The sequence below is a fragment of the Thermobia domestica genome, chromosome 8, assembly GCF_964235325.1.
Source record: "Thermobia domestica chromosome 8, izTheDome1.hap1.1, whole genome shotgun sequence".
Taxonomy (NCBI): Eukaryota; Metazoa; Arthropoda; class Insecta; order Zygentoma; family Lepismatidae; genus Thermobia; species Thermobia domestica.
This window is the reverse complement of record NC_137461.1, coordinates 31,018,145-31,041,218: the sequence shown is the minus strand read 5'-3', so window position 1 is coordinate 31,041,218 and position 23,074 is coordinate 31,018,145. Positions and strand designations below refer to the sequence as shown.

General features: G+C 35.1%; 1 protein-coding gene across 1 annotated transcript in view; it reads left to right on the top strand.

Moving 5' to 3' along the window:
• LOC145691606 (brachyurin-like) overlaps window positions 1-22,291 on the top strand; it is a 29,940-nt gene extending 7,649 nt beyond the window's left edge. Inside the window, exons 3-7 of the mRNA XM_081767010.1 lie at window positions 3,174-3,336; window positions 7,690-7,853; window positions 13,494-13,589; window positions 15,577-15,722; window positions 21,997-22,291. Coding sequence (XP_081623136.1) covers window positions 3,174-3,336; window positions 7,690-7,853; window positions 13,494-13,589; window positions 15,577-15,722; window positions 21,997-22,176 — 749 coding nt within the window. The 3' untranslated portion in view covers window positions 22,177-22,291. The remainder of the gene's footprint in view (window positions 1-3,173; window positions 3,337-7,689; window positions 7,854-13,493; window positions 13,590-15,576; window positions 15,723-21,996) is intronic.
• The last annotated feature ends 783 nt before the right edge of the window (window positions 22,292-23,074 follow it).

The following is a 23,074-nucleotide window of genomic DNA, read 5'->3' as shown; positions in this document are numbered from 1 at the left end:
TAACGATGAAGTGCTGTGTGAAGAAAGACTGAAAGAAGTTAAAGAAGATTATGAACTTTTATTCCAGGGGAAGAAGAAAGTAGATGATGTTCTACGCACCGATGCAGTGAGAAAGCTTATTTCATCGATTAAAACAGCTTTAGAAGTAGAAGCTCTGAAAAGCAGGACAGGCAAACTATGGGTCCAGTACTTTGAGCAGGTAGAAATCATGCGTAATTTTGTTAGAGCAGAACGCATAGGGGATTGGGCACTGCACTTATTCAGAGTACAAAAAATGCTTCCCTATTTGCATCCGGTGGCCATATTAATTATGCAAAATCTGCTCACATGTATTTGCAGCAGATGACAAAGCTGAAATCATATTTGTCATCTTCCGACTATGAAGAATTCGTGAAGAAGGAATTTTTCACTGTACGACGGAAATCGAAATTCTGGAGCGGAGTTTGGTCAGATTTGACCATTGAGCAGGTTTTGATGAAGAATATAAAGACGACCGGAGGTTTAACTCGTGGTCGTGACATATCCGACTCTGTTCTCGCATGCTGGATACATTCTATGCCGGCATCAATGAAGGTACTGGATGATTTGGAAGATTTCGCAGGTGTAGCTATCGCAATATCACAACAGCATTAGAACTTGAACAAGCCTGCCAAAAAAGGGACTTAAGGCACATAGAAATATTCGCAATGTGGTTACGAACGCATTCTCCTTTTGAGAAACCTCCCGATCTTCTAGTTTCTTTGCACAGTGGTGTTATAGCAGACGAAACAGTGAACTGTGATTCAGCTTACGAGCAGGGAATTAAGACCTTAAAAAAGCTTGATGGGAAATCTTTTGCGGACATCAAGCTTCAACGGAAGGACAAGGTAGTCACTCTTGCAGCAATGACGAATGCCATGGTTGTTCGGGGTGAATTGATTCCTGTGAATCCTAACCAGCTGTTCCATCGAATGGCATGCGTTGTTCGAAGTGAAGAGAAACTGGAAGGTTGTATGAACTACGAACTGGCATCGATGCCACCAGCACTCTTCGACGCAACTATGCTTAGGAAAGGCACAAAGTCAACTTTAAGAGGTGTTATGGAGAAAATATGCCCCCCATCTGAAACCTTTCCTGAAACTTCAAGCTTTGTTCTAAACGGAGGAGATTTACTGCATCGAGTTCACTGGCCAAGACCAAGGACTTTCAGTGATGTATGTCAGAGCTATGTTTCATTCATCAAAGCAAATTATAAAGGACAGGTTACGATAGTTTTTGATGGTTATAAGGAATGTACAACAAAAGCCACAGAGCGCATGTGACGAAGATCACAACTTTTGACCTCAGAAGTGCTGGTAGATTTGCAAACTGAAGCAAGTACTTCACAGCATCAATTTTTAGGAAATGAGGCGAACAAGGCAAGATTCATAGCGCTTCTAGGATCACAATTAAAAGAAAATGGAATTACTGTGATCAACGCTTCGGGTGATGCTGACCGTCTCATAGTAGTTACTGCTATCGAACTGGGAAAAAGTGAAGAAAACTCTGTCATTGTGGGCACAGACACCGACTTGCTAGTACTTCTTACGGCACTTGCACCAACAAATAATAACATTCGGTTGCTTATACCGGGCTCGAAGTCGCACCCCCCAAAATTGTTCGAATCTACGAAATTGCAGCTGGCCCTGGGTGACATGTATAATCATATGCTTTTCCTTCACGCAATATCTGGCTGTGACACCACATCGGCACCTTTCAAAAGAGGAAAAATACTCGCCTTTAAGACACTGGAAGCATCTCCAAACCTTCGCAAGAAAGTGGACATTTTAAATAAGGAGAATGCAGCAGTTGATGAGATCGTGACGGCTGGTGAAGAATTTCTTGTCGCTATGTACGGTGGAAAAATGTCCGATGGGCTTAACAAAACTCGATATAAGTGCTACGTCAGGACTGTTGCTAAACAGAAAATAGGTGCAACATTCGATTTAGCAACCCTTCCTCCAACATCAGCAGCAGCGAAGCAACATTGCTTAAGAGTGTATCATCAGGTTCAGGAATGGCGTGGTGTGTCCCTTCCTCCAGTCGAATGGGGCTGGAAGAAAAACAGTAATGGTGAGTTAATACCTGTCCCTAGCACTCAACCTCCAGCTCCAGATATGCTGATGAACCTTGTAAGCTACAATTGCCACGTAAGGTGTGAAAAATATTGTGGTTGTCGGAAAGACTGACTTAGATGCTCACCATTTTGCAGCAACTGTGCAATTGAGGAATGTACAAATCAAGAGGATACTGCAGATTCAATGATCTATGAAGAAAACCATGAAGACCTGACCGATAACGAAATGCCGAACCTGATATCAACCGCAAGCAAGCGACGTGGATGCTCTAAATCCGTAGGTTCATTCAAAAGAAAATGCTCGAAGTAAAATATTTGGAAGTATTGCCCATCTGGAAGTTGTTTTGTTACATTCTTGTGCAACAACTAACTAAGGCTAAGCAAGTGACACTGCGTTTACTGCGCGCTCTATTAAACCATTCAGACTTGAGTTTTTGGACAAAACTAGGATATATTCTTGTGTATTTTTGTGTGCTCTACAACATTTGCTTCATTACTTTTTTTTGATAAAACGGACGGAAAAGAGCGAAAATCGAGTTGTATTGAAAATATGTATCGAAAAAGTTTCGCAGTTGTAATTTTTATATACTTTGTTTACATAGATTTCCAATTATAGGTTTAAATGTTGTTTTCAGTGAATAGTCTGGAGTGTCTGCAATAACCTCGCTCAAACCACACATCAATATCTCTTTTGTGTCCGATGTTATGGCCTTCAAAAGAAACCTAAGTAAAAAAAATTTCAATGGCGGCCATTTTCCAAGATGGCGGCATGTTGCCCAGGTGAGATTTTTTGGGATTTTGAGTATGTTAATCAGGGGTATCCAAAGAACACATCCACCAATTTTCAGCTTGTTATACTATTTTTCCGCACTTTGCCCAATTTGGGCCTAATTTTCCTATATAAGTATACACCAGCCATTTTACGGTTTTCACTGGATCAACTTCTGAAATCATAAATGGTAAACCTCACATTAGGAAACAGTATTACATACCAGCTTGAGCTGATGTTAGTTTCTAGGATAATCTAAATTAAAAATAGGTATTGAATTTACAATCACTCTGTATGTTTGTTTCGCAGAGAATTGTGGAATATCAAATCCAGTTGAAAGAATTACAGGAGGACATTCAGCAGTGGAGAATAAGTACCCGTGGCAGGCTTATGTACAGGATGGTTTTAACATGTACTACGGAGGAGTTCTTATATCTGATCAACATATTCTAACTACTGGTTATGCAGGAACGTAAGTAAGAGTTCTTTCAGTCTTTCTTTTCGAAACAAGTGTAATGTTTTGGGTTAAGTTTAGAGTTGCCCCTCCGTTTTTTGTAAAAATGATTAAATTTTACAGGAAAAATGAGGTAAGAAATAATGATTTAGACTTCTTATGTGAAGTTTAGGTGTGTACGTCTGGCAGTAAAGTTATGTTTGATATGAGAACAGATATGAGGTATTGGGTACCATTTGCAAGACGCGCAAGGTTTCTATGATTCAGCACCATGGTAGTCGTATAGGATGACGAATTTGTGCGTTGAATGTTATATTTCTGCATTGAGTTTTATACAATTATATAAGAATAATGAAAATAATCTATTAATTTTTTATGAGAACCACGGATTACTGAATTTAAGTGATAATTGAAGCTTCTATGAAAACCGGTTCCAGTCACTGTTCTAGTCTAACTTAAGTCTGACCGGGTAAACTAACCAAACCTAATCTAAACTACCCTAACACAACCTAACAATATTTAATGTTTTTATTGCTTTTTGGTAGGTTTAAAACTGGAGGGGCAACTCTAAACTTAAGTCAATGATTTTATACAAATTTAGAGATTCTTCCTTTGTATAGAAATTCTTTCTTTCAAAGTGAAAGTTAAACAATAAATTTTATTAATGTATCAACAGAGCTTTTGAGAGACCATAATAAGTTTACGATTTAACAATCTTCTTTCTAATAAATATTAGAATATTTTTAGAGTATTCTACCTTACTCCCATCCGAATTACTTGCTATGGGGCCAACATGATATTGGAGTCATATTGGCATGAGATTGATTAGACAACTTTTGTGCCTGCTTATAAATAAAGAAACGTAAATGGTATACATAAGATGGGCATCATTCCACAGAAGACAAATTTAAGATTTTGTTGGTGATTCTTGATAATTCTATCAAAGCACATCCCACGCCATTACAGAGTTTTACAGCTTACTAATAGATTGTATGTACGGTATTGATTTATGCGATCTACCTAACAAGTACCGTTTCTTGACTTTGAATGACAAGGTGTCAGGAACTGAGATAAATGACGAAATGTAAGCATTAACAATGTTACTTGCGTTTATAAACACTTTCCGAATACAATGAACTGTTATTATGCCATAAATGCTTAACTAAAAGGCTAAGATGTGTATATATTAAAATTAGTATGAAATCTTTAAGTTTCCTTTTCCTTGGTAGTTTCCGTCCTTGTATGCCCACCACATATAACTCGTGTGCCGCGTTTTTTTTTCTTTCACAAATTAGTTCTGTATTCTTACTGGAAAATCATTCTGTTGAGTAGAAGAGTACAAATCAAACTTTTCTCATTCTTCAGTAATTTCAGAATCTAGGAAAAGATAAGTTTCCGGATTTTTGTATCTTTTCCTCATACAAAGGTGAATTCTTTTCTGGCCAAGTACGCATTCTTAAACTTTCCAAAGTAAGAGCAAAAGGCTCTTGAGGATTTTCTAAACTCATTCTTGGTCAGTATGAGAGACCATTCTGATGATGTTCATTTGAAATTAGTCGCGATGTTGGAAGACGAAGTTCCAATTTGATTAAGTATCAAGTTTCGAGGCCCTTTCGTTTAAAACTTCAAAACTGGTCATGCACAAGCAATCTACAAATATCAAAGTAACGTAAATATATCGCTTTTTTAGCTTTTGAGGACTTTGCTCTTTGATTTGCCACAGTTTTTAGTAAAATATTAAGTTCTATCTTCCATTAGATTAACACAGTACCCCATTCTAGCTCTAAGAGTGAGTTATCCAATTATAAAAACAATTTTGGACGATGTTATACAATTTATACAAACATAAACAATATGCACTCAAAATTTATTTTGTCACATTTATATAAGAAAGCGTTATCCTATATTGGACACTTAAAATTCAAATGCACCATCCTAGAAGCTCTGAAGAGGGTAATAGAAGTTAACTCACCGAAATTAATAGTTACATATTCAAAGAAAAAGACAAAAATACTATTGAATTTATTAAGATATTCATTGATTTAAAGTACAAATTTCATTCCTGGAGTTTATATCACTTCTAGGTATATTACTAAAACTAATTCAAAATAAAATATTGCAAATGCAAGTCTCAAAAATCATACTTTTTTATTTATTTTATATGAAAATACAAGCTTATTACTTACATTTACAATTATGTTAATATTTCAGGCAATTTAGACATTTATTCGCGCCAATATCTGATGTATTTTATCAAAATGATGTTTCGAAACAATTCTAGAATAAATATAATTTACTGACATATATTGCAAATGGCGGTGGTGTATCTACTTCAATACATTATGATTAAGAGAGTATGCAAGATATTGAGTTGTATGAAGCCTTAGGAAAGAAACTGAATCAAGAAGATTAAGATTATATCTGGAAGAGATTTACATTTGAATACGACTGAAGTTACTGTTCAAATAAAGCGAAATAGCAACAGAATTAGTATAAGCAACATATATAATTCCAAATATATTAGAATATTATATTATATACTGTCTCCATACTCAACTCTATCATAATACATGCGTTTTGTTTCAACTAAAATTAATTTATTTTAAAGAAGATTTCTTTACTATCAAATGTCTTATATTTACAGGCAGTTATGAACAAAGTTTAAAACATAGTTTTTCACAAAAAAAATATGAAAAAATTATACATGAACACAGGTGCAGAAATGCAAAATTTCAGAGTTGTGATCCACCGAAAATTTATCGGAGTGATACAAAAAGGGCCATAACTTGAGAACGAAATGAAGGATGCAGGTCGGGTTTAAAGACTTTTAATTATTTTGGCCTATGTTTAGCAGAAGGGGTTCAGCTCTTTTCTCTAAAAAATGTATACAATTTTGGTAATTTCTGTTCACAGCTTAGGGTAGGTTAGGTTAGTTTAGTTTATGTTATATTAGTGTAGGGTTCCCGCATAATTTTCAAAAAAAAATGATAGAATTTCGCTTATTTCTACTAATATTGGGTTAGTTTTGGTTAGTTAAGGTTAGCTTAGGTTAGTTTATGTTAGGTTACGTTAGATTTGGTTACGTTATGTTACATCTAAGTACTTGCATCATTCATTTCTCCTGTAAATTTTGTTTTTTTACGTGCTTCTGGACCCCTTGTACTAAACATACTCCATTATTTTTAGTAATTATTTTGAAGAGTAAGCAACATTTATCAATGCATGTGTACATTTTCTGATTTATCATCACCTACTGTAGAGAATTTAAATTTTCGGGTTAAATTTAGAGTTACCCTTCCGTTTTTTATAAAAATTAGGAAAATTTACAGGAGAAATGAGATAAGAAATGGTGATTTCGAGATCTTATGTGATGTTTAGGTGTGTAAGTTTGGCAGTAAATTTATGTTTAATACGAGAAAAGATATATAAAAGTGGGTACTATTTGCAAGACGCGGAAAGTTCGATGATTCAGCAGCATACCCATTTTATGTCGAGAACAGAACTCAACGAAACACTGCGGGGCTTCTAATCCGTTCCTACTCCTACTACTACTTATACTATGAATCTGTATAGTAAAACAGCATGTTTTAATGTTTTTACTGCTTTTCGGTAGGTATGAAACTGGAGGGGCAACTCTAAACTTAAGCCAAATTTCCCCTCTTTCTTTGAAAAAAAATGAAATGAAATGGTTCAGTTTAATTTATTCCGTTCCACAATTAACCCTTTAGACTACGAGAGATGGGCGATTAAGGCAGGTAAATGATGATGGAAGAGCCGGTGGAATGAGAATGTAGTACGAAACGGAAGTACCCCGAGAATACCCGCGGATATGACGTTGTCCACCACAAACTTACTTGGCTGGCGATCTCTTTTTCTTTGAGAGTATCCCCCCCTTACGGTGTCCCTGTTTCACATCTACTGGTAATGATCTAACGAATTTTCGGAGGGCTATAGCCCTAGAATGACATTTCTGCATCCCATGTTGGTACACACACACACACGTACACAAACATATACAAACATTATATATATATATATATATATATATATATATATATATATACAGTGGCGTATTTACGATTTTGTTTCGGGGAGGGCTTTGCCTGAAAATGTGAAAATTCTGCAAGATATATCATATACTTTACTATAGTAAGTAAGATTTCGGGGGGGCTTAACCCCGGAAGCCCCCCTAAATACGCCACTGTATATATATATATATATATATATATATATATATATATATATATATATATATATATATATATATATATATATATATATATGTTTGTGTTTGTGTGTGTTTTCGTGTAGAGAATAATTTCCTATATATATATTCAAACCACTAATAATAATAGCTAATATAACTTGTAGGTCAGGCTATTGGATTGTGACCCTAGGTACAGTCAACGTATCAGACAGTGATAACGGATTGTCCTATTATGTGACAAATGGAACTGTTCATCCCAATTATGTGTATGGAACTAATGAAAACGACATAGCGATATTAACGTTACCAGAACCTGTTCCATTATCAGGTAAGCCTATACCTTTTTACGAGAAAAAAATATCATATGGGGCGTTCAGAGCACAGTTATGAGAAATATATATAACTAACTAACTAACTCTATGGCCTATGGAACCCGGAGGTTCAATGCCGCGTTCACAAAAGCTCTCCACTGACTTCTATCCTTAGCTAACTGCATCCAGTTTCTACTCTGTATTCCAATCTCTGCGAGATCCATCTTAATATTGTCCTCCCATCTGCGCCTAGGTCTTCCTAATGGTCGTTTTCCGATTGGTCTTCCAGTCAAGACTTTAAAAGCGTCTCTACTTTCTTCTATTCTAGCTACATGACCCGCCCATCTAAGCCTCCTAGACTTGACGACCCTAACAATGTTGGGTAAACCATATAAATTATGTAGTTCCTCGTTATGAAGCTTCCGCCATTCCCCATTCCCGTTCCTCTTGGGTCCGAATATTCGTCTCAGGATCTTGTTCTCAAATACTTTCAGTCTATGTTCTTCCCTCAGAGTAAGTGACCATGTTTCGCAGCCATACAGAACTACAGGCATGATTATCGTTTTGTATATTTTAAGTTTCAAATTCCTCGACAGAATTCGCCACGACACACAGTGCGTCGACCAATGGACAAAAATGTGAAAAGTAACAATGTTCCTCGGACTTGGAAATCGTATGGAATGAAGCACAAATGATCCACAAGACAGTAATCCCTAGCCGCAAACTGACGACACCCCGTCGCCCTACATAAGGTGTGCGCGAAGTTGCACATTAGACCGACCCGTGTCGAGATTACACTCTTGTGGGTAACAATCCGCATGCACAACTACTATATTAGAGTGGCCCGAGTCATTATCTACACAGCGCTCGCACTAGTGTTCGAGGCCAAAGCGAAGGGTGAGACTTCACGTCTCTAGTGGACAGTTATAGTACAGGTACGTTCTTTCCTTTACGACGAAAGTTTGGTAAACAGTTTGCTGCGGTATATTTGGAATATCTCTAAAAAGCCTAAACATGTCTTGAGATCTCTGCAGGAATACCTTCCTTTAATGATTTCCTTTGGATTCAGCAATAGTATGTGTGCAAGTGTCCGCAATAGTGACTGTAATTACTGAAATTGCATAAGAAGACACCATGAGAAACAAGGACAATTTTGAAAGATGGATAGCAACCACCAGTGCTAGTCGGAAGAAAGCGGAAATTCTGCAGGCTATTTGTATTGGTTATAAGCTTGAAGACGCCAGATAAGACGTGTACAGCAGTTTAGAGAAATTAACAAGTTATTACGTGTGACCGTGAGCAGAAAATGGCAGATGTCACACAGAGTTCGGTCGGCTTTCCTAGTTAAAAATAAAGACTGGCTCAATCGTGCGTGTTCACTTCCGAACTATGTATCAACAGTGATAACTGCTCGGTATCCCAGCAGCCTGAAGACCGATGGAGCTTGCTCTACTCGCGGTAGACTCAGTAAACAGTTTGCAGAGTGTTCAGTAAAAACAAAGAAAAAGCGCGTAGATCCTATTCTAGCGACTAAATCGACAGAGAAGCTTGCCTTTGTTGCTAAACAAGCAGCAGAGAAAGAAAATACATCGAAAAGCGACGAACAAACCAAAAGCTTATCAGTTATGCAGGCCTTATCCTTATTTGTAGATCTCTATCTTTCCGAAAGGCAATACAACACCTTGCGGTCGGTTGTCAACAGCATTCATGAAAACTGTTTTTTTTAGCCTATATAGTGTTAGAAAAACAAAGAAAGAACTATTGCTCCAATCTATTACAGTTACCGAGACATCTGCACAGGTGGACCTATAAGAACTTTTGTATAAAACTGTTGAAAGTATTTCCAAATCGTTGATGTCAGAAGAGGATGTAACGACAAAATTGATCTGTAAATGGGGGTTTGATAGTAGTGAAGGTCACAATATTTTCAAGCAAAAATTTAACGATCATGATGTCAAATATACAGATCAATACATTTTTTGATTGCCTTTGTCCCTCTTCTATTGATTGATGTTATATTCGGAACAGTTCTGTGGTTTAACGATCGTCCAGGATTAACATCCTATTGTAGACCTATTAGATTTATTTTCTCTGAAGAATCACCAGTATTGGTTTTACGAGGAGAAGCTGACATGAAGACTCGCATCGAGAAGCTTGTGAACTGTACTTTGCCCTTGGTGATTGTACATTAGATGTCGCCTTTGATTTACATTTAACAATGATAGATGGCAGCGTGTGTAACATTCTAAGTGGAACCAACGCAACTTCAAATTGTTTCGTTTGTGGTTCGAAACCAACGGAAATGAATTCAACCACAAATTGTGGTAAGGCTACAAACGAAGCTCTCTTTTCATTTGTTCTATCCCTCCTTCATCTCATGATAAGAACTTTCGAATGTTTATTACATATCGCGTACCGTCTATCCTTCAAATCGTGGCAGGTGAGGAGTCCACTAAACAAGGCAGTTTTTGAGAAAGAAGAACAGAGTATTCAAACTGAGTTTCAAGAGAAGATGGGACTGGTTGTGGATAAATCCAAACAAGGCTTTGACTCCTCAATTGATGGTAATACAGCCAGAAAGTTCTTTGCTTATCCCAAGCAGGCTTCTGAAATAACATGCATTGATGAAACCCTTATTCGAAACGTATCAGTGATTTAACGGTAGTTGCTAGTGGCCGAGTCATCGATAAAGACATGTTTAAAGTTCTTATATGTGATACCAATGACTTATACTTATGGTTATACAAGTGGTATTACACGCCCAACAGTTTGCACAAGCTACTAGTCCATGGAGTAGATATATTACAGTCTTTTGAGTTACCCTTAGGACAGTTTTTGGAAGAAGCTTTGGAAGCTCTCCACAAAGTCTTCCGTCACACTAGGCTACATCATACAAGGAAAACGTCCCGCTCCAATACTTGTTTAAACCTGATGACGCACATGCTTACTCTATCTGATCCTATTGTCTCCTCCAAGATACAAATTTACGCAAAGAAAAGGAAGACAGATACGGATATAGAAAATTTTTCAAAACTGGTGCAGCTGATGCTGTCCAGCTCCATAATTCTGTCGCTTTCGAATTTCATAACTTAGACAGTGACTGTGATGACTGATCTGCAGATACTCTGAGACTGTTGCAACCATTTCATGCATTGCTTTTCATTATATTTTAGTGTTATGTAGCTTTGAGTCGTTTGGGTTTGTGTTTACGAGTGCCGTGAACAGTGAATTTTTAAGGTTTTTTTTTTTTTTTTTTTTTTTTTTTGACGTTCCTGAACGAGATATTACTTTCTGTATAAGTACAGTTGTCAAGTTCAACAACTTCAAGTACGTTTGCTTCAGTCTAAATGGCCAAATAGTGCCCTTTGACACAATAAACATGTGATAAAAGCTTCATTATAATTTGTTTTATTTTTGTCCACTACTCCCATATGCTCGACGCACTGTGCGACAAGAGATTTTGAACCGAATAGTAACACGAATTCCCTGCTTTTAGTCGACATTTAATTTCTCCGTGAATATGATTTTCCTCTGTTAATATTGATCCTAGATATTTGAAAGTATCCACTTTATCAAAAGTATTATTTAGTATTTTAACGCATCCATAATTTGCTGTATTCCGGTCCCGACGTATATATAAAGCTTGTGCAATAAGCTTGGATATACAGAAAACATAACATTTTAACATTATATATATATATATATATATATATATATATATATATATATATATATATATATATATACTAGCTGAACCTGCGCTCTCTACACAGCGCATCATTCGCATATGAGCATGAATCTTCTTCTCATTCCTCACAACATCCGTACATGTCCCTTTACAGACACAAGTGTAGGACGTTTTGAGAAAAAAATCGGCAAGGAGTATCAAAAAGCGGAGATTATTTGATTATTTTTTTCTCAATATCTTTCACCGTTTGCAAAATTTAAGCCTACTTCCTGTTGGAGTTTCTAAGTCATGCATGATGAATGTTTTCTTTCTTGCATGCAGTATGTAATAAGCAAATACGTTACATAGATAATTAATTATAATGTCAGTTATTTATGGTGTTCATTGGGCAAAACACTCCAAAAATAAAGATTCATCTTAGACTGGAGAAATAGTTATCCTCCTTTTTCAGTATTATTTGGCCAGGAAACAAACGCCTGACACATATGCAACTCTTATATACACAACAATTTGGTGTTGAAATGTAAAATGCGTAGGATATGATGCTTTAGTTTTTTTTTTTTTAATTTCAACACTTCCAGTGTACCCGTAAAAATGTAATAAAGAAATAATGGCAATGTTTTTTTTTAATATTCAATTAGAACTGGACAATCTATGCAAAATTTGCAATAGATCAGTGAAAACGTCATTTTTCTAGAGCCTGTAGTTTCCGAGATCTCATTGTCGAAAGGATTGGCCACAAACATATAAACCTCCACAAACATATAGTTTAAAAGAACTCCAAAGATGGCAGCACAATTCATTTGCATTGATTTTGGAGAAGGCTTATTAAAATACAAAGGCTTTGAACAATAGCTTTAAAACATAAACTTTATAGAAAAAGATGTATTTAAATAATAATTTATTTAATTATATATATATATATATATATATATATATATATATATATATATATATATATATATATATATATATATATATATACTAAGAGTTATTTACAATATCTGGATGATTCTCTTGTGCGCTGAACGCGCCATATAGTGAGCATTATTGAACTTGTGCTTAGTGTATAGTTTCGTTATCATTTCTCAGATACATTGAGAATTTGCGACTGTCATTACTCAAGATTTTTAATACCAATTTAAATGAATGATTTCCATCATTTTCATTTTTCCTCTTAATTTTTTTGGGTATATGCTACTTTTATTAAGCCTCTACTGCCCGTTCTTTCTAATTTCCCACAAAATCTAGGTGCTTGCACCAGAACAGGTGTTCCATTCACCAGGAAAGAAGGTACTTTTATGTACGATCAGAACTTCACATACTGTGTGCGCATCGAGTTAAGACTTCCTTCCCGACTTCTTTTAAACATGGAGTTAAGAATTCCTTTAAACATGGAGTTACGATTTCCTTTAAACAAGGAGTTACGATTTCCTTTAAACATGGAGTTACGATTTCCTTTAAACATAGAGTTAAGACTTCCTTTAAACATGGAGTTAAGACTTTCTTTAAACATGGAGTTACGACTTCCTTTAAACAAGGATTTAAGACTTCCTTTAAACATGGAGTTACGACTTCCTTTAAATAAGGAGTTAAGATTTCCTTTGAACATGTAGTTACGACTTCCTTTAAACATGAAGTTAAGATTCCTTTAAACATGAAGTTAAGACTTCCATTAAACACACATTTCCTTTCAACAGCTGTGATTATGCAATGAAAACTTATCTAACTTATCTATGAGTTGTAACAATTTAATTTCGGAAATGTGTGCATCCTGTGGCGATAAGACCAACCATATGCTGACCACATATCAAATTGCTTGATACCAAGGAGTTTAGTTTAAATTTATTAATGTTTGAATCAAAATTTCACTTTCTTTTAATCTAGTTAATGTAATTAACGTAGTTTTTTTTTAAATTTGTGCTTAGATAATATAAGATACTATTCATTTTCTTTTCGTTTGTTTTAGACAATATTCGCCCAATTTGTCTCCCAAATATTACAGATGCTGAATCCAACTTTACGGGAGTTCCTGTCACCATTACAGGATGGGGAAGAACAGATGGTAAATATATTAAGAGTAGCAAAGATTACTTTTACCTTCTAAAATAGAGAGAAATTTCATAATTTTGATATAATAAGAAGTAAATTTGAAACAAATTCGTATGTTACAAGAATCAAGTGTTCAAGACAAAAACATTTAAAAAAATATTAGGTGCTTGTACCGATATAATACGTACCCAGGGCCAGGGCACAACACAATAGGGTGTAACACGTGCATTTTCACGGAGCGGCAAAATCTCTCATAACTATATTATTTAAAATAAATGTTTCTTATTGGAAATATACATCATGATGATGGTAGTTAAATTTACTAAGCTGACCTATTTGAATACTACATTCACAAATTATGTTTAGGTCGCATTAGTTTAAGGTCATATGAACAGTGCTAAAGCAAATAGTCGAACAAATCCCAGCATGAATTGCTTGATTGTTGTCAAATACAAGAACTCAATTCTCGAACACCTGTTTCATTTAGTTAGTTATCACAGTTTTGATATGAAAACTAGTTTTGTCTTTATCACAAACAAGTTCATTATCATTGAAGGTAGAAACAATTTTTTTTTAATTTTTTTTAAGAGATGTAGAAGGAAAATCAAGAAATAAAGATAAAAGAACTAGTTGCACTAGAATTGCAAACTTATATATTGAGATTGAAATTCAATATTGAATTCTGTAAAAAAAAAAAAAGGATTACCATCTTTCCTCTGCAAGCGTGTTTGCTTTATCTTTCACTAACATAATAGACTATTATTTAAAGAAAAACAACAGACATAACGATATTGTATTTGTAGTGTTTAGGCCTTTCTGAGTGCGAGTACTTTTTTCCCTCTCCTTCGTTGTTAGCGTACTAGATGGGTTAAGAAAGGTTTCCATTGTGAGATTGAAATATTCTAAACGATTAAAATATTTGCGGTGAGAGTTTGAGAACTTTATTTATAGTTCAGTGTTAAAACGTCAGTTCTCTTATGACATCACAATATGAATTATAAGACATATATACCATAATTTATTTTAGAATGTAATTAATTGAATAGTTGAAAGAAATGGTAAATTTACAATTTCGAGTATTGATGTTCTACTCAATAGTAAGTAATTGGAACAAAGAAATCACGAATCGTTCATTACGTTTTACATATTCATATTTTTATTATTTTTTTTTGTTTCTTTTATATTGTTAATTACTACTTTGTTTTTTTTATTTTGTTAATATTTATGATTTAGATTTTGTATTTTTTCCATGTATAAATCATTTAAGTTATTATTTAATGTATATTTATATATTTTCTTCCTGCATTAATTATTACTTTTCTCCTTGTTCTCTTATTCACCTCATTCTCTGTATTTTATCTTCTATTAAATTTTCTCCATTTTCCACCAATGAACACTTACCTCGGAACTATGGATACCAATATTGAACTGGTCTGATTTTCTTTAGTTGCTACTTTTCTTTATTATTAGTTTCCTTCTTACGTCTTCTTCCAAGGGCGCTTATCCTGGAGGCTGGGGGCCCGGGGCCCTCCGTGTTCATGTGGGCCCCCATGTATTTTTATGAATATGTATTGTTTATATGTATTTTTATTCTTATGTATTTTTATGAATATACAATATTTGGCATAATTTGAATTCAATTTGTCTTAAAATCCTCATAAATGCCTTCTTAGACCCTTGTCTTCAACCAAACATACATCTAACCCCCCCCCCCCCAAAGTTACAGAGAAATTGGCGCCCTTGTCTTCTCCTCTCCATCTGATGAATCGTTAGCGATAATACTTACAAAATAGTTTTGAACATGTGTGATAATGCTTTTAAATAATAGCAAATATTTTATACTATATTTACGTTTATGTACTTCAAAACTTATATATATTAAAGTGTGAATTTCAATTATATACTGTATATATAGAGCATTTTCATAGTTTTTGTACAGTATTATATACGGTTGAAAATTATTAAACAGAATTTTATAATATATGTTGTTAATTCGGCAGATGGTTCAAGTCTAGTGGATATTCTACAAGAAGCTGAAACTACAGTCGTAGATCAAGAAGTCTGCCGTTCTGCTTACCTTGTACTGCAACCAATATTTGATTCTATGATATGCACAGATGGAACAGGTGGAATAGGATTATGCTCTGTGAGTATGGAGATCTAACATTATCTCAACGTACACACACACACATACACATACATACATGAACTCGTCCCTGGCTGAGTTTTGCCACCAGATATAGTGATTTTTATCCCTCAGACAATAGACTCCCAAATTACATTGAAATGTGGTCAGTAGTTACCGAGAAATAAAATAACACATACAAGCCGAGTTGAGTTCAGCCTGTATTTGGCTGAGCTTTGGTATCAAATATAGCGATAGGCTACCTACCCACTACATTTGGTTCAACTCCGGCCAATAGTTACCGAGAAATGAAGTAGCAAATACAAAGTGAGGAGCGTTGGTCCCTGGCTCGTACCGGCCACCATATATAGCGCAGTGGTGCCCACCCCCCCTTATGTCCATGACGCACCCCCCCCAATTGTCTATCCGTAGGTGTTCTTCCAAGAAAAAATCTTCTTTTCGATTAATTTTACCCCCCCCCATCAAACATATTTATATAGATTTTAACCCCCCCCCAAATATTTCAATGACGCAGTTTGCGTCATAGCCCCCCCTTGTGGGCACCCCTGTATAGCGGCTATCATTTCTTATACCTCGGGCTACTTGCCCACCAAATTTGGTTCAGATCCTGCAAATAGTTACTGAGAAATAAAGTATCAAATACGAGCTGGACTCGCCGATTCGGCATTAACTGCACGCCATCGTTATGGTATAGGCGCTGGTTTGGCGTTTACTGTGCTCCAATAATACGGTGGAGCGCCGGGAGGCCAAATTTCTCTGGTACACTCCAGAGATTATCCCCCTCCTTCCGTTTCCCCTTTAAATGGGAATTCTTAAAAACACAAGAACACATGTCCACTTATTTTAATAAGTTTGTATGTCAAGTTCCATCTTCCTAACTTGGTAGGATTGTGAGATACCAATTTTTCCCTTTAAGGCCAGTTTTAGACGAAAGCATTTATCGTAGCATTTCTGGTAGCAGATGTGCTGCCAAAAATCTCGTATAATATTCTATGGCATGAAAAGTATATTGTGCTTTTACATGGTAGCATTTTGATAAGCATTTTTTCGTGACGTAGCAAACAAATCACTGGAGAAGAGCGCAATTATGGCTCCAAAACTAAAAACAGATATTTCAGTCACTATTTCTTCTAAAGCCCGTTTTCGCATATGGTTATTATGATACAAAGGACTTTTAACGGTGGTTATACTATACAGATCCATAGATTTTAAAATTTACAGAAGAAATTTCTAATGTTTTAATAGAGTAGTGTATAAGTAATGAAAATATGGTGTGCACTTACATCTGAGATGCGTATTTATGTGGAAATATAGAAATTAAAGTCGAACCTGAAATGCACGTAATTTTCAACAAGCTGCCATAAAATTTTGGCAGGTCTGTAACTTCCCCATTTTGTATCGAAAACAGAACCCAACCATCCTTATCGGGGCTTTTGACTTCCGCTCCCCTCCTTTTGTAATACGCATTTTAATCAAAGTAACATGATGAAAAACCCAGTTCGAGGTAGATGATAATTATACTCAAAAATTTATTTCAATAGGTTCAGAAGTTTTTTATATAATCTGATAACAAACAAGATCCTTTTTTAATATATATATATATATATAATAGAATTGCATAAAATGGAGTCTGTTAAGTTTGAAGTTAATTTAAGGTACTAATAGCTCACGGGAACATTTTTCGGTAGATCACGTTTAACGCTCCGGTTGGCTAACCTTGATTCCTTCACTGAGTTGATGCTAACGACAGGAGGCGCTGACGAGAACAGCTGCTTTGTTTCTCTCGCGCAACTGCCATTGTCAGCTAGTGATGCCAACCTGTGGGGAAAATCCCATATCGTGGGAGTTTTTGACCTTATTTTCCCGGAAAGGGATAATAAGCAGCATATATGGGATTTTTCGAGAAGATCGAAATTTTCGGCTTATTCATTTAGATATTGTGAAAATTGACTAACATAGAGAAATTTAATTTTTAATATTATAGCATACTTTTAATTAGTATAACGTGGGAAATTCACATGTAAAATGGGATTTTTTTGCCTTTCGACGTGAGATTTCATATTGTTTAAGGTTGACATCACTGTTGTCAGTCTCTTCAGATGACAGGTGACTTAACGCATGGGGTTGTGCACGTTATGTTTTTCGTGTGTATATTAGACATATGCTAAACGTTATGTTTTTCGTGTGTATATTAGACATTTGCTAAACGTTGTTTTCGTGTGTATATTAGACATTTGCTAAACGTTATGTTTTTCGTGTGTATATTAGACATTTGCTAAACGTTATGTTTTTCGTGTATATATTAGACATTTGCTAAACGTTATGTTTTTCGTGTGTATATTAGACATTTGCTAAACGTTATGTTTTTCGTGTGTATATTAGACATTTGCTAAACGTTATGTTTTTCGTGTATATATTTATTTATTTATTTATTTAAGAAGAAGAACACAACAGGTTATTCTACCCAATTACAGTGTTCATACCAGAGTTACATAGAATATCTATAATATATTTGCGAAATCTATTCTGACTCATACTGTGTATATCCAGAACTTTTTTACATTTACTCAGTTTGTTGTAGACTGCACCCATCCTCCACGTTGATGACTGTTTTGTTGTATTTGTTCGAGATTTCTTAGAATAAAAGAAATTTCCATTGCTCACACGTATGTCTCCATTGGGTACCCTGAGATGAAAGGCAGAGACCAAATCCTTACTATTTAATTTGTTATTTAATATTTTGTACAAGAATATCATGTCATTTAACACTCTTCTGTGACTGAGAGACATTGTGTTAAAATTTTCATTAAGAGAAGTACTATTTTCATATGTGGGGAAGATGCCTGTTCTCTTGTACACCAGAAACCGCAGAAATTTATTTTGAACTCTTTCTATTCTAATAGAGTCTTTCTTCGTGTGGGGGTTCCATATAATAGACGCATATTCTAATTTTGATCTAACAAATGAAAAATATAATTTCAGTAAAACATTCGACTTATTAAATTCCCTTCCCATTCTCAAAATAAATCCAAGATTTTTGTTTGCGTCATTTACAATTTGATTTATATGATGCTCAAACGATAGTTTGTTATCATATATTACACCCAAATCTTTGATAGTTTGTTCCCCCTTTAATTCTTTACCATCTATCTTATATTGAAATTTAACAACATTCCGTTTCTTAGTGAAGGACACGGTTTTGCATTTATCTGAATTTATGTTTAACAAGTTGTTCTTGCACCATTCATTTACTCTGTGTAGATCCTCCTGCAAACTGACACAGTCCTGTGCTGTTGTAATTCTCCTATATAATTTTAAATCGTCTGCATAGAGTAGTTTATGTGAAGTTTTAATACAATTAGGAAGGTCATTAATGAATATTATAAAAAGTAACGGCCCTAAATTAGATCCTTGTGGGACTCCAGAAAATTGAATATATTCAAATCCGCTACAGGATTTATAAACCACAGGTAAACCACTGTCCATCAAATATGATTTCATAAGAGCAATTAACTGATCAGAAAAGTTGAGAAATTTAAGTTTATTCACTAATAACGTGTGGTTTACCTTATCAAATGCTTTCGCAATATCTGTATAAACTACATCTATTTGATTATTACTCTCCAATGTATCAACTAGATGGTCAGTGAAGACAGCGAGATTTGTTACGGTGGATCTGCCAGGAACGAATCCATGTTGATTATCCTATATTACTGGTTTAATGTGATTTTCAATGCGCTTATAAATTATGCTTTCAAATATCTTTGCAAATGAGTTTAGAATACAAACCGGCCTATAATTTTGAATTTCTTTACTGTCATTATTTTTAGGAATAGGGCAAACTTTTGTAAGTTTCCATTTTGCTGGAAACGTGCTGGTTTGGAGTATTAGGTTAAATAGCTTGTGTAAAGGTAATAAGAAACTCTCTTCACAACCTTTTATTACATATGATGGTACATCATCGATACCTATCGAACACTTTGATTTTAGTTTTCTGATTGCCATTCGATATGCTATTTGCAACATATCAATTTTTTCATACATTTCAACTAATGTCGAATCATCTGTTTCAACTAGCAGTGGTGCTCCGCCTGTATACACTGATTTAAAGTAGGTTGCAAATGCGTTTACTATATCTTTATCACATGCTAACTCTTTACCCTCATAACACAATACATTACCATTTAAATGCTTTGTTTTACTCTTAATGAAGTTCCAAAACGTAGATGGGCCCTCTTGTATTAAATATTCCGCTCCCTTAACGAAGTTTGTATATGCGACTTGTATATCTTTCTTAATCATTTTTCGAAGTTTATTAAATTCGCGTTTATGTAAATCTATATTTGACTTTCCGAGTCTTATCGCTTTGCGGTGACGAGCTTTCATTTTAATTTTATTTATAATGTCTAGCGTGAACCAGCTAGGATAGTTTCCCGTGCTCTGTTTCTTTTTCGGAATGCATTTGTCAAATATATTATATAAGGTGGAATAAAACTTTTCAACAGCGCAATCAACGTCAGTATGTTCACCCAGTACCTCCCACTCTACCTTTCCCAATTCGTGATATATTAGACATTTGCTAAATGTTATGTTTTTCGTGTGTATATTAGACATTTGTTAAACGTTATGTTTCCGTGTGTATATTAGACATTTGCTAACTTGAATAGTCTGATTTCATATTTACTAGAACTGTAAGTTTATAGGCAATAAACAAATGTAAGATTTTTTTTAAAAAAAGTTGGTAGTTCTTTTGTTTAGTAGCTTACAGTAGGATTTAAAAACTGTACGGAAGCTCCGAAGCTTTACAAGTTTATCAACCATTGGTTTAAAGTATTCATCCTCAATTAAAGAATTAATAATTTCTTAACAATTCACGAAACATTCATAAAAATAGTTCCAAAAAAAACTAAACATTTAATTGGGCTTAAGAAGCAAAAGTATTTTTTATAGAGTTCGAACACTCTATTATAAATTTCTTTCATAAATGATGTTTTTCAGACATACTGAAAACAAAAGTTTACTTTCATTATGGACCCATCTTTAACTGTCGCTTAAGTAAAAGCATTTTAAAATGGTTTTCTTCTTAAATATATCATGATATGAATTAAAAGAAAGAAAAATCTACATGAATTACTGTTTACTATTAGCAGAGGTCTAAATGTCCAGTACAATAGCTCGCAATGACAACTAAAAGTACGAGGGTAGTTTAATAAGTTATCTACCTAGACAGGACAGGAGGGGCGGAGCATAATGACATCTGACACGCACGCCAAAGCCACTGTGGGGAATCCCGATGCACAATTTGAGGTCAGTCAGAGCAATGTAGTGGCCATTAGCAAAGAGCTTGTGTTATGCCACGTAGAGAATGTTTGCCGGATGCAGCTGTCTCAAGACTTGTTGGACTACTCTGATGAGGACCAGGGCAAATTCCTGGCTCAACTGGCGACAGGGGACGAAACCTGGATCTACCATTGGGATCCTGAGAGCAAGCAAGAGTCCATCCAGGGTCTAACAACGAGGTCCAACAGGCTGTTATGCCGCGACAAAGGCAGGCCATGACAGAGACTATTTTTTCTCTGGGATTTCTTCAATGCCCACAAAGTGGCGACAGTGTTTAGACCTCCATGGGGACTACTTTGAAATACAGTGATGACCAGGTGAGCCTATATGCATTCCCAGGGTGTCTAGCGGTCAGGAAAGTCACGAAAAAGTCACGAAATCAGAAAATGGTCATGAAAGTCAAGAAAAATTCACGAAATTTAGCTTTTGGGTCACGATTTTTTTTTTTTTTAATCTGTACAAATATAAGTAGAGACTTGAAAATTTTGTTCTATAAAACATCAAAGTTCACCACCAAAAATGTGTATGGTCGGCTTTTGATGCTATCAAATCGCAAGCAAAGCACTCTTCTATCGCTTGCATAAAAATTCGGCCTAATTCGCACCCAAATTCGCTCTCGAAAATGATACGAAATTTTATGGTTTGGTAAAGAAAAGGTCACGAAAAAATCACGAAATTTCATTTTGGAATTTTAGTAGACACCCTGATTCCTTCCTGTCTAGGTATAAAACTTATTGGACACCCCTCGTACGAGTCTGGCGCCTAGTTAATTTAAATCTACAACATGTATTGGTATCTATCAAATTGGATTTGTGTTAGTGTGCCGCCTAGATTTCAAATATGGCATCAAGGTCAGAAGAAAATTTTTCGAGCACTGCTAATAGTATCACATAATCAATTTACTGAAAAAGAAAATATTATTTTATCTTTAAAGTTTGATTATGGTGGACCACTGAACTACGAGAGAGAAGATGGAGTGTGGGTTGTGTTGGGAATTGGAACATTTTCAGCAGCTCCCGTTCGTTGCAACTTCGGAGCTCCTTCAGTTTTCACACGGATCACATCACAGCTGGATTTCATCTCCAACGTCACAGGAATTATAGTGGATCCATAAACATTGAAACAAAATTCCATATTAGTTATCATATCAATCTATAAATAAAGTAAATAAAAGTTTTGTTAGAAAACTTGCTTCACAAAACAGTGTATTATTTTAGCATATAATAAAAATGAATGTGATGAATTTTGAAGACATCTACTTAAAGCTGTCTAAGTTTCTTTATTCGTTGAATTTAATATCATGTTATCCTATTGGCAGTACTTTATTCAGTTTTCTAATTAGATGGTGTAAGATTCAAAAAAAAAAAAAAAAGAAAGAAAGAAAGAAAAGAAAGAAAAAAAGAAAAGAAAAGAAAGAAAGAAGAAAAAAGCAAATTAAGAGTAAAGTTGAGGCAGAAGGTGGTTCATTACTTGAAACATTGTTTTATGGTTCAGAACTGGGATTGTGAGTCTGTGAAAAAGACACAATAGAGTTTTAGGAAACGATATATCCAAAATATATTGGAACAATAAAACATCTTGGCTCATTGTATATAAGAGAGTAAGCCAGATATTATCCACAATGTAGGTATAACTTTCCTCACATTGTTCATACTGACTTATGTTCTCGTTTATTTCATTTTTATAATGTTGGGTCATGCTATGAAAGTTTGATCCTAATCCCTCCATTTGTCTTCCTTTTGTTGCAGATAGATCATGGCCACTCCATTGCACAAGCAGTGAACGTGACAGACGAATGACGAATGACTATCGTTCTGTTAGACAGACGAATGACTGTTGATGAAGTAGAACATCGTTTGGAAATTAGTCATGGTTCTGCGTACGAAATCATCCACAGCAGACTTGGGTTTCATAAAATCACTCGTTCGACTCCTTCCTCGTGTGCGTAACACTTGTGCGACCATTTTTTAATTTTTTAAAATCCATTCGTAGACACTCCCTTGAAGCAAGAC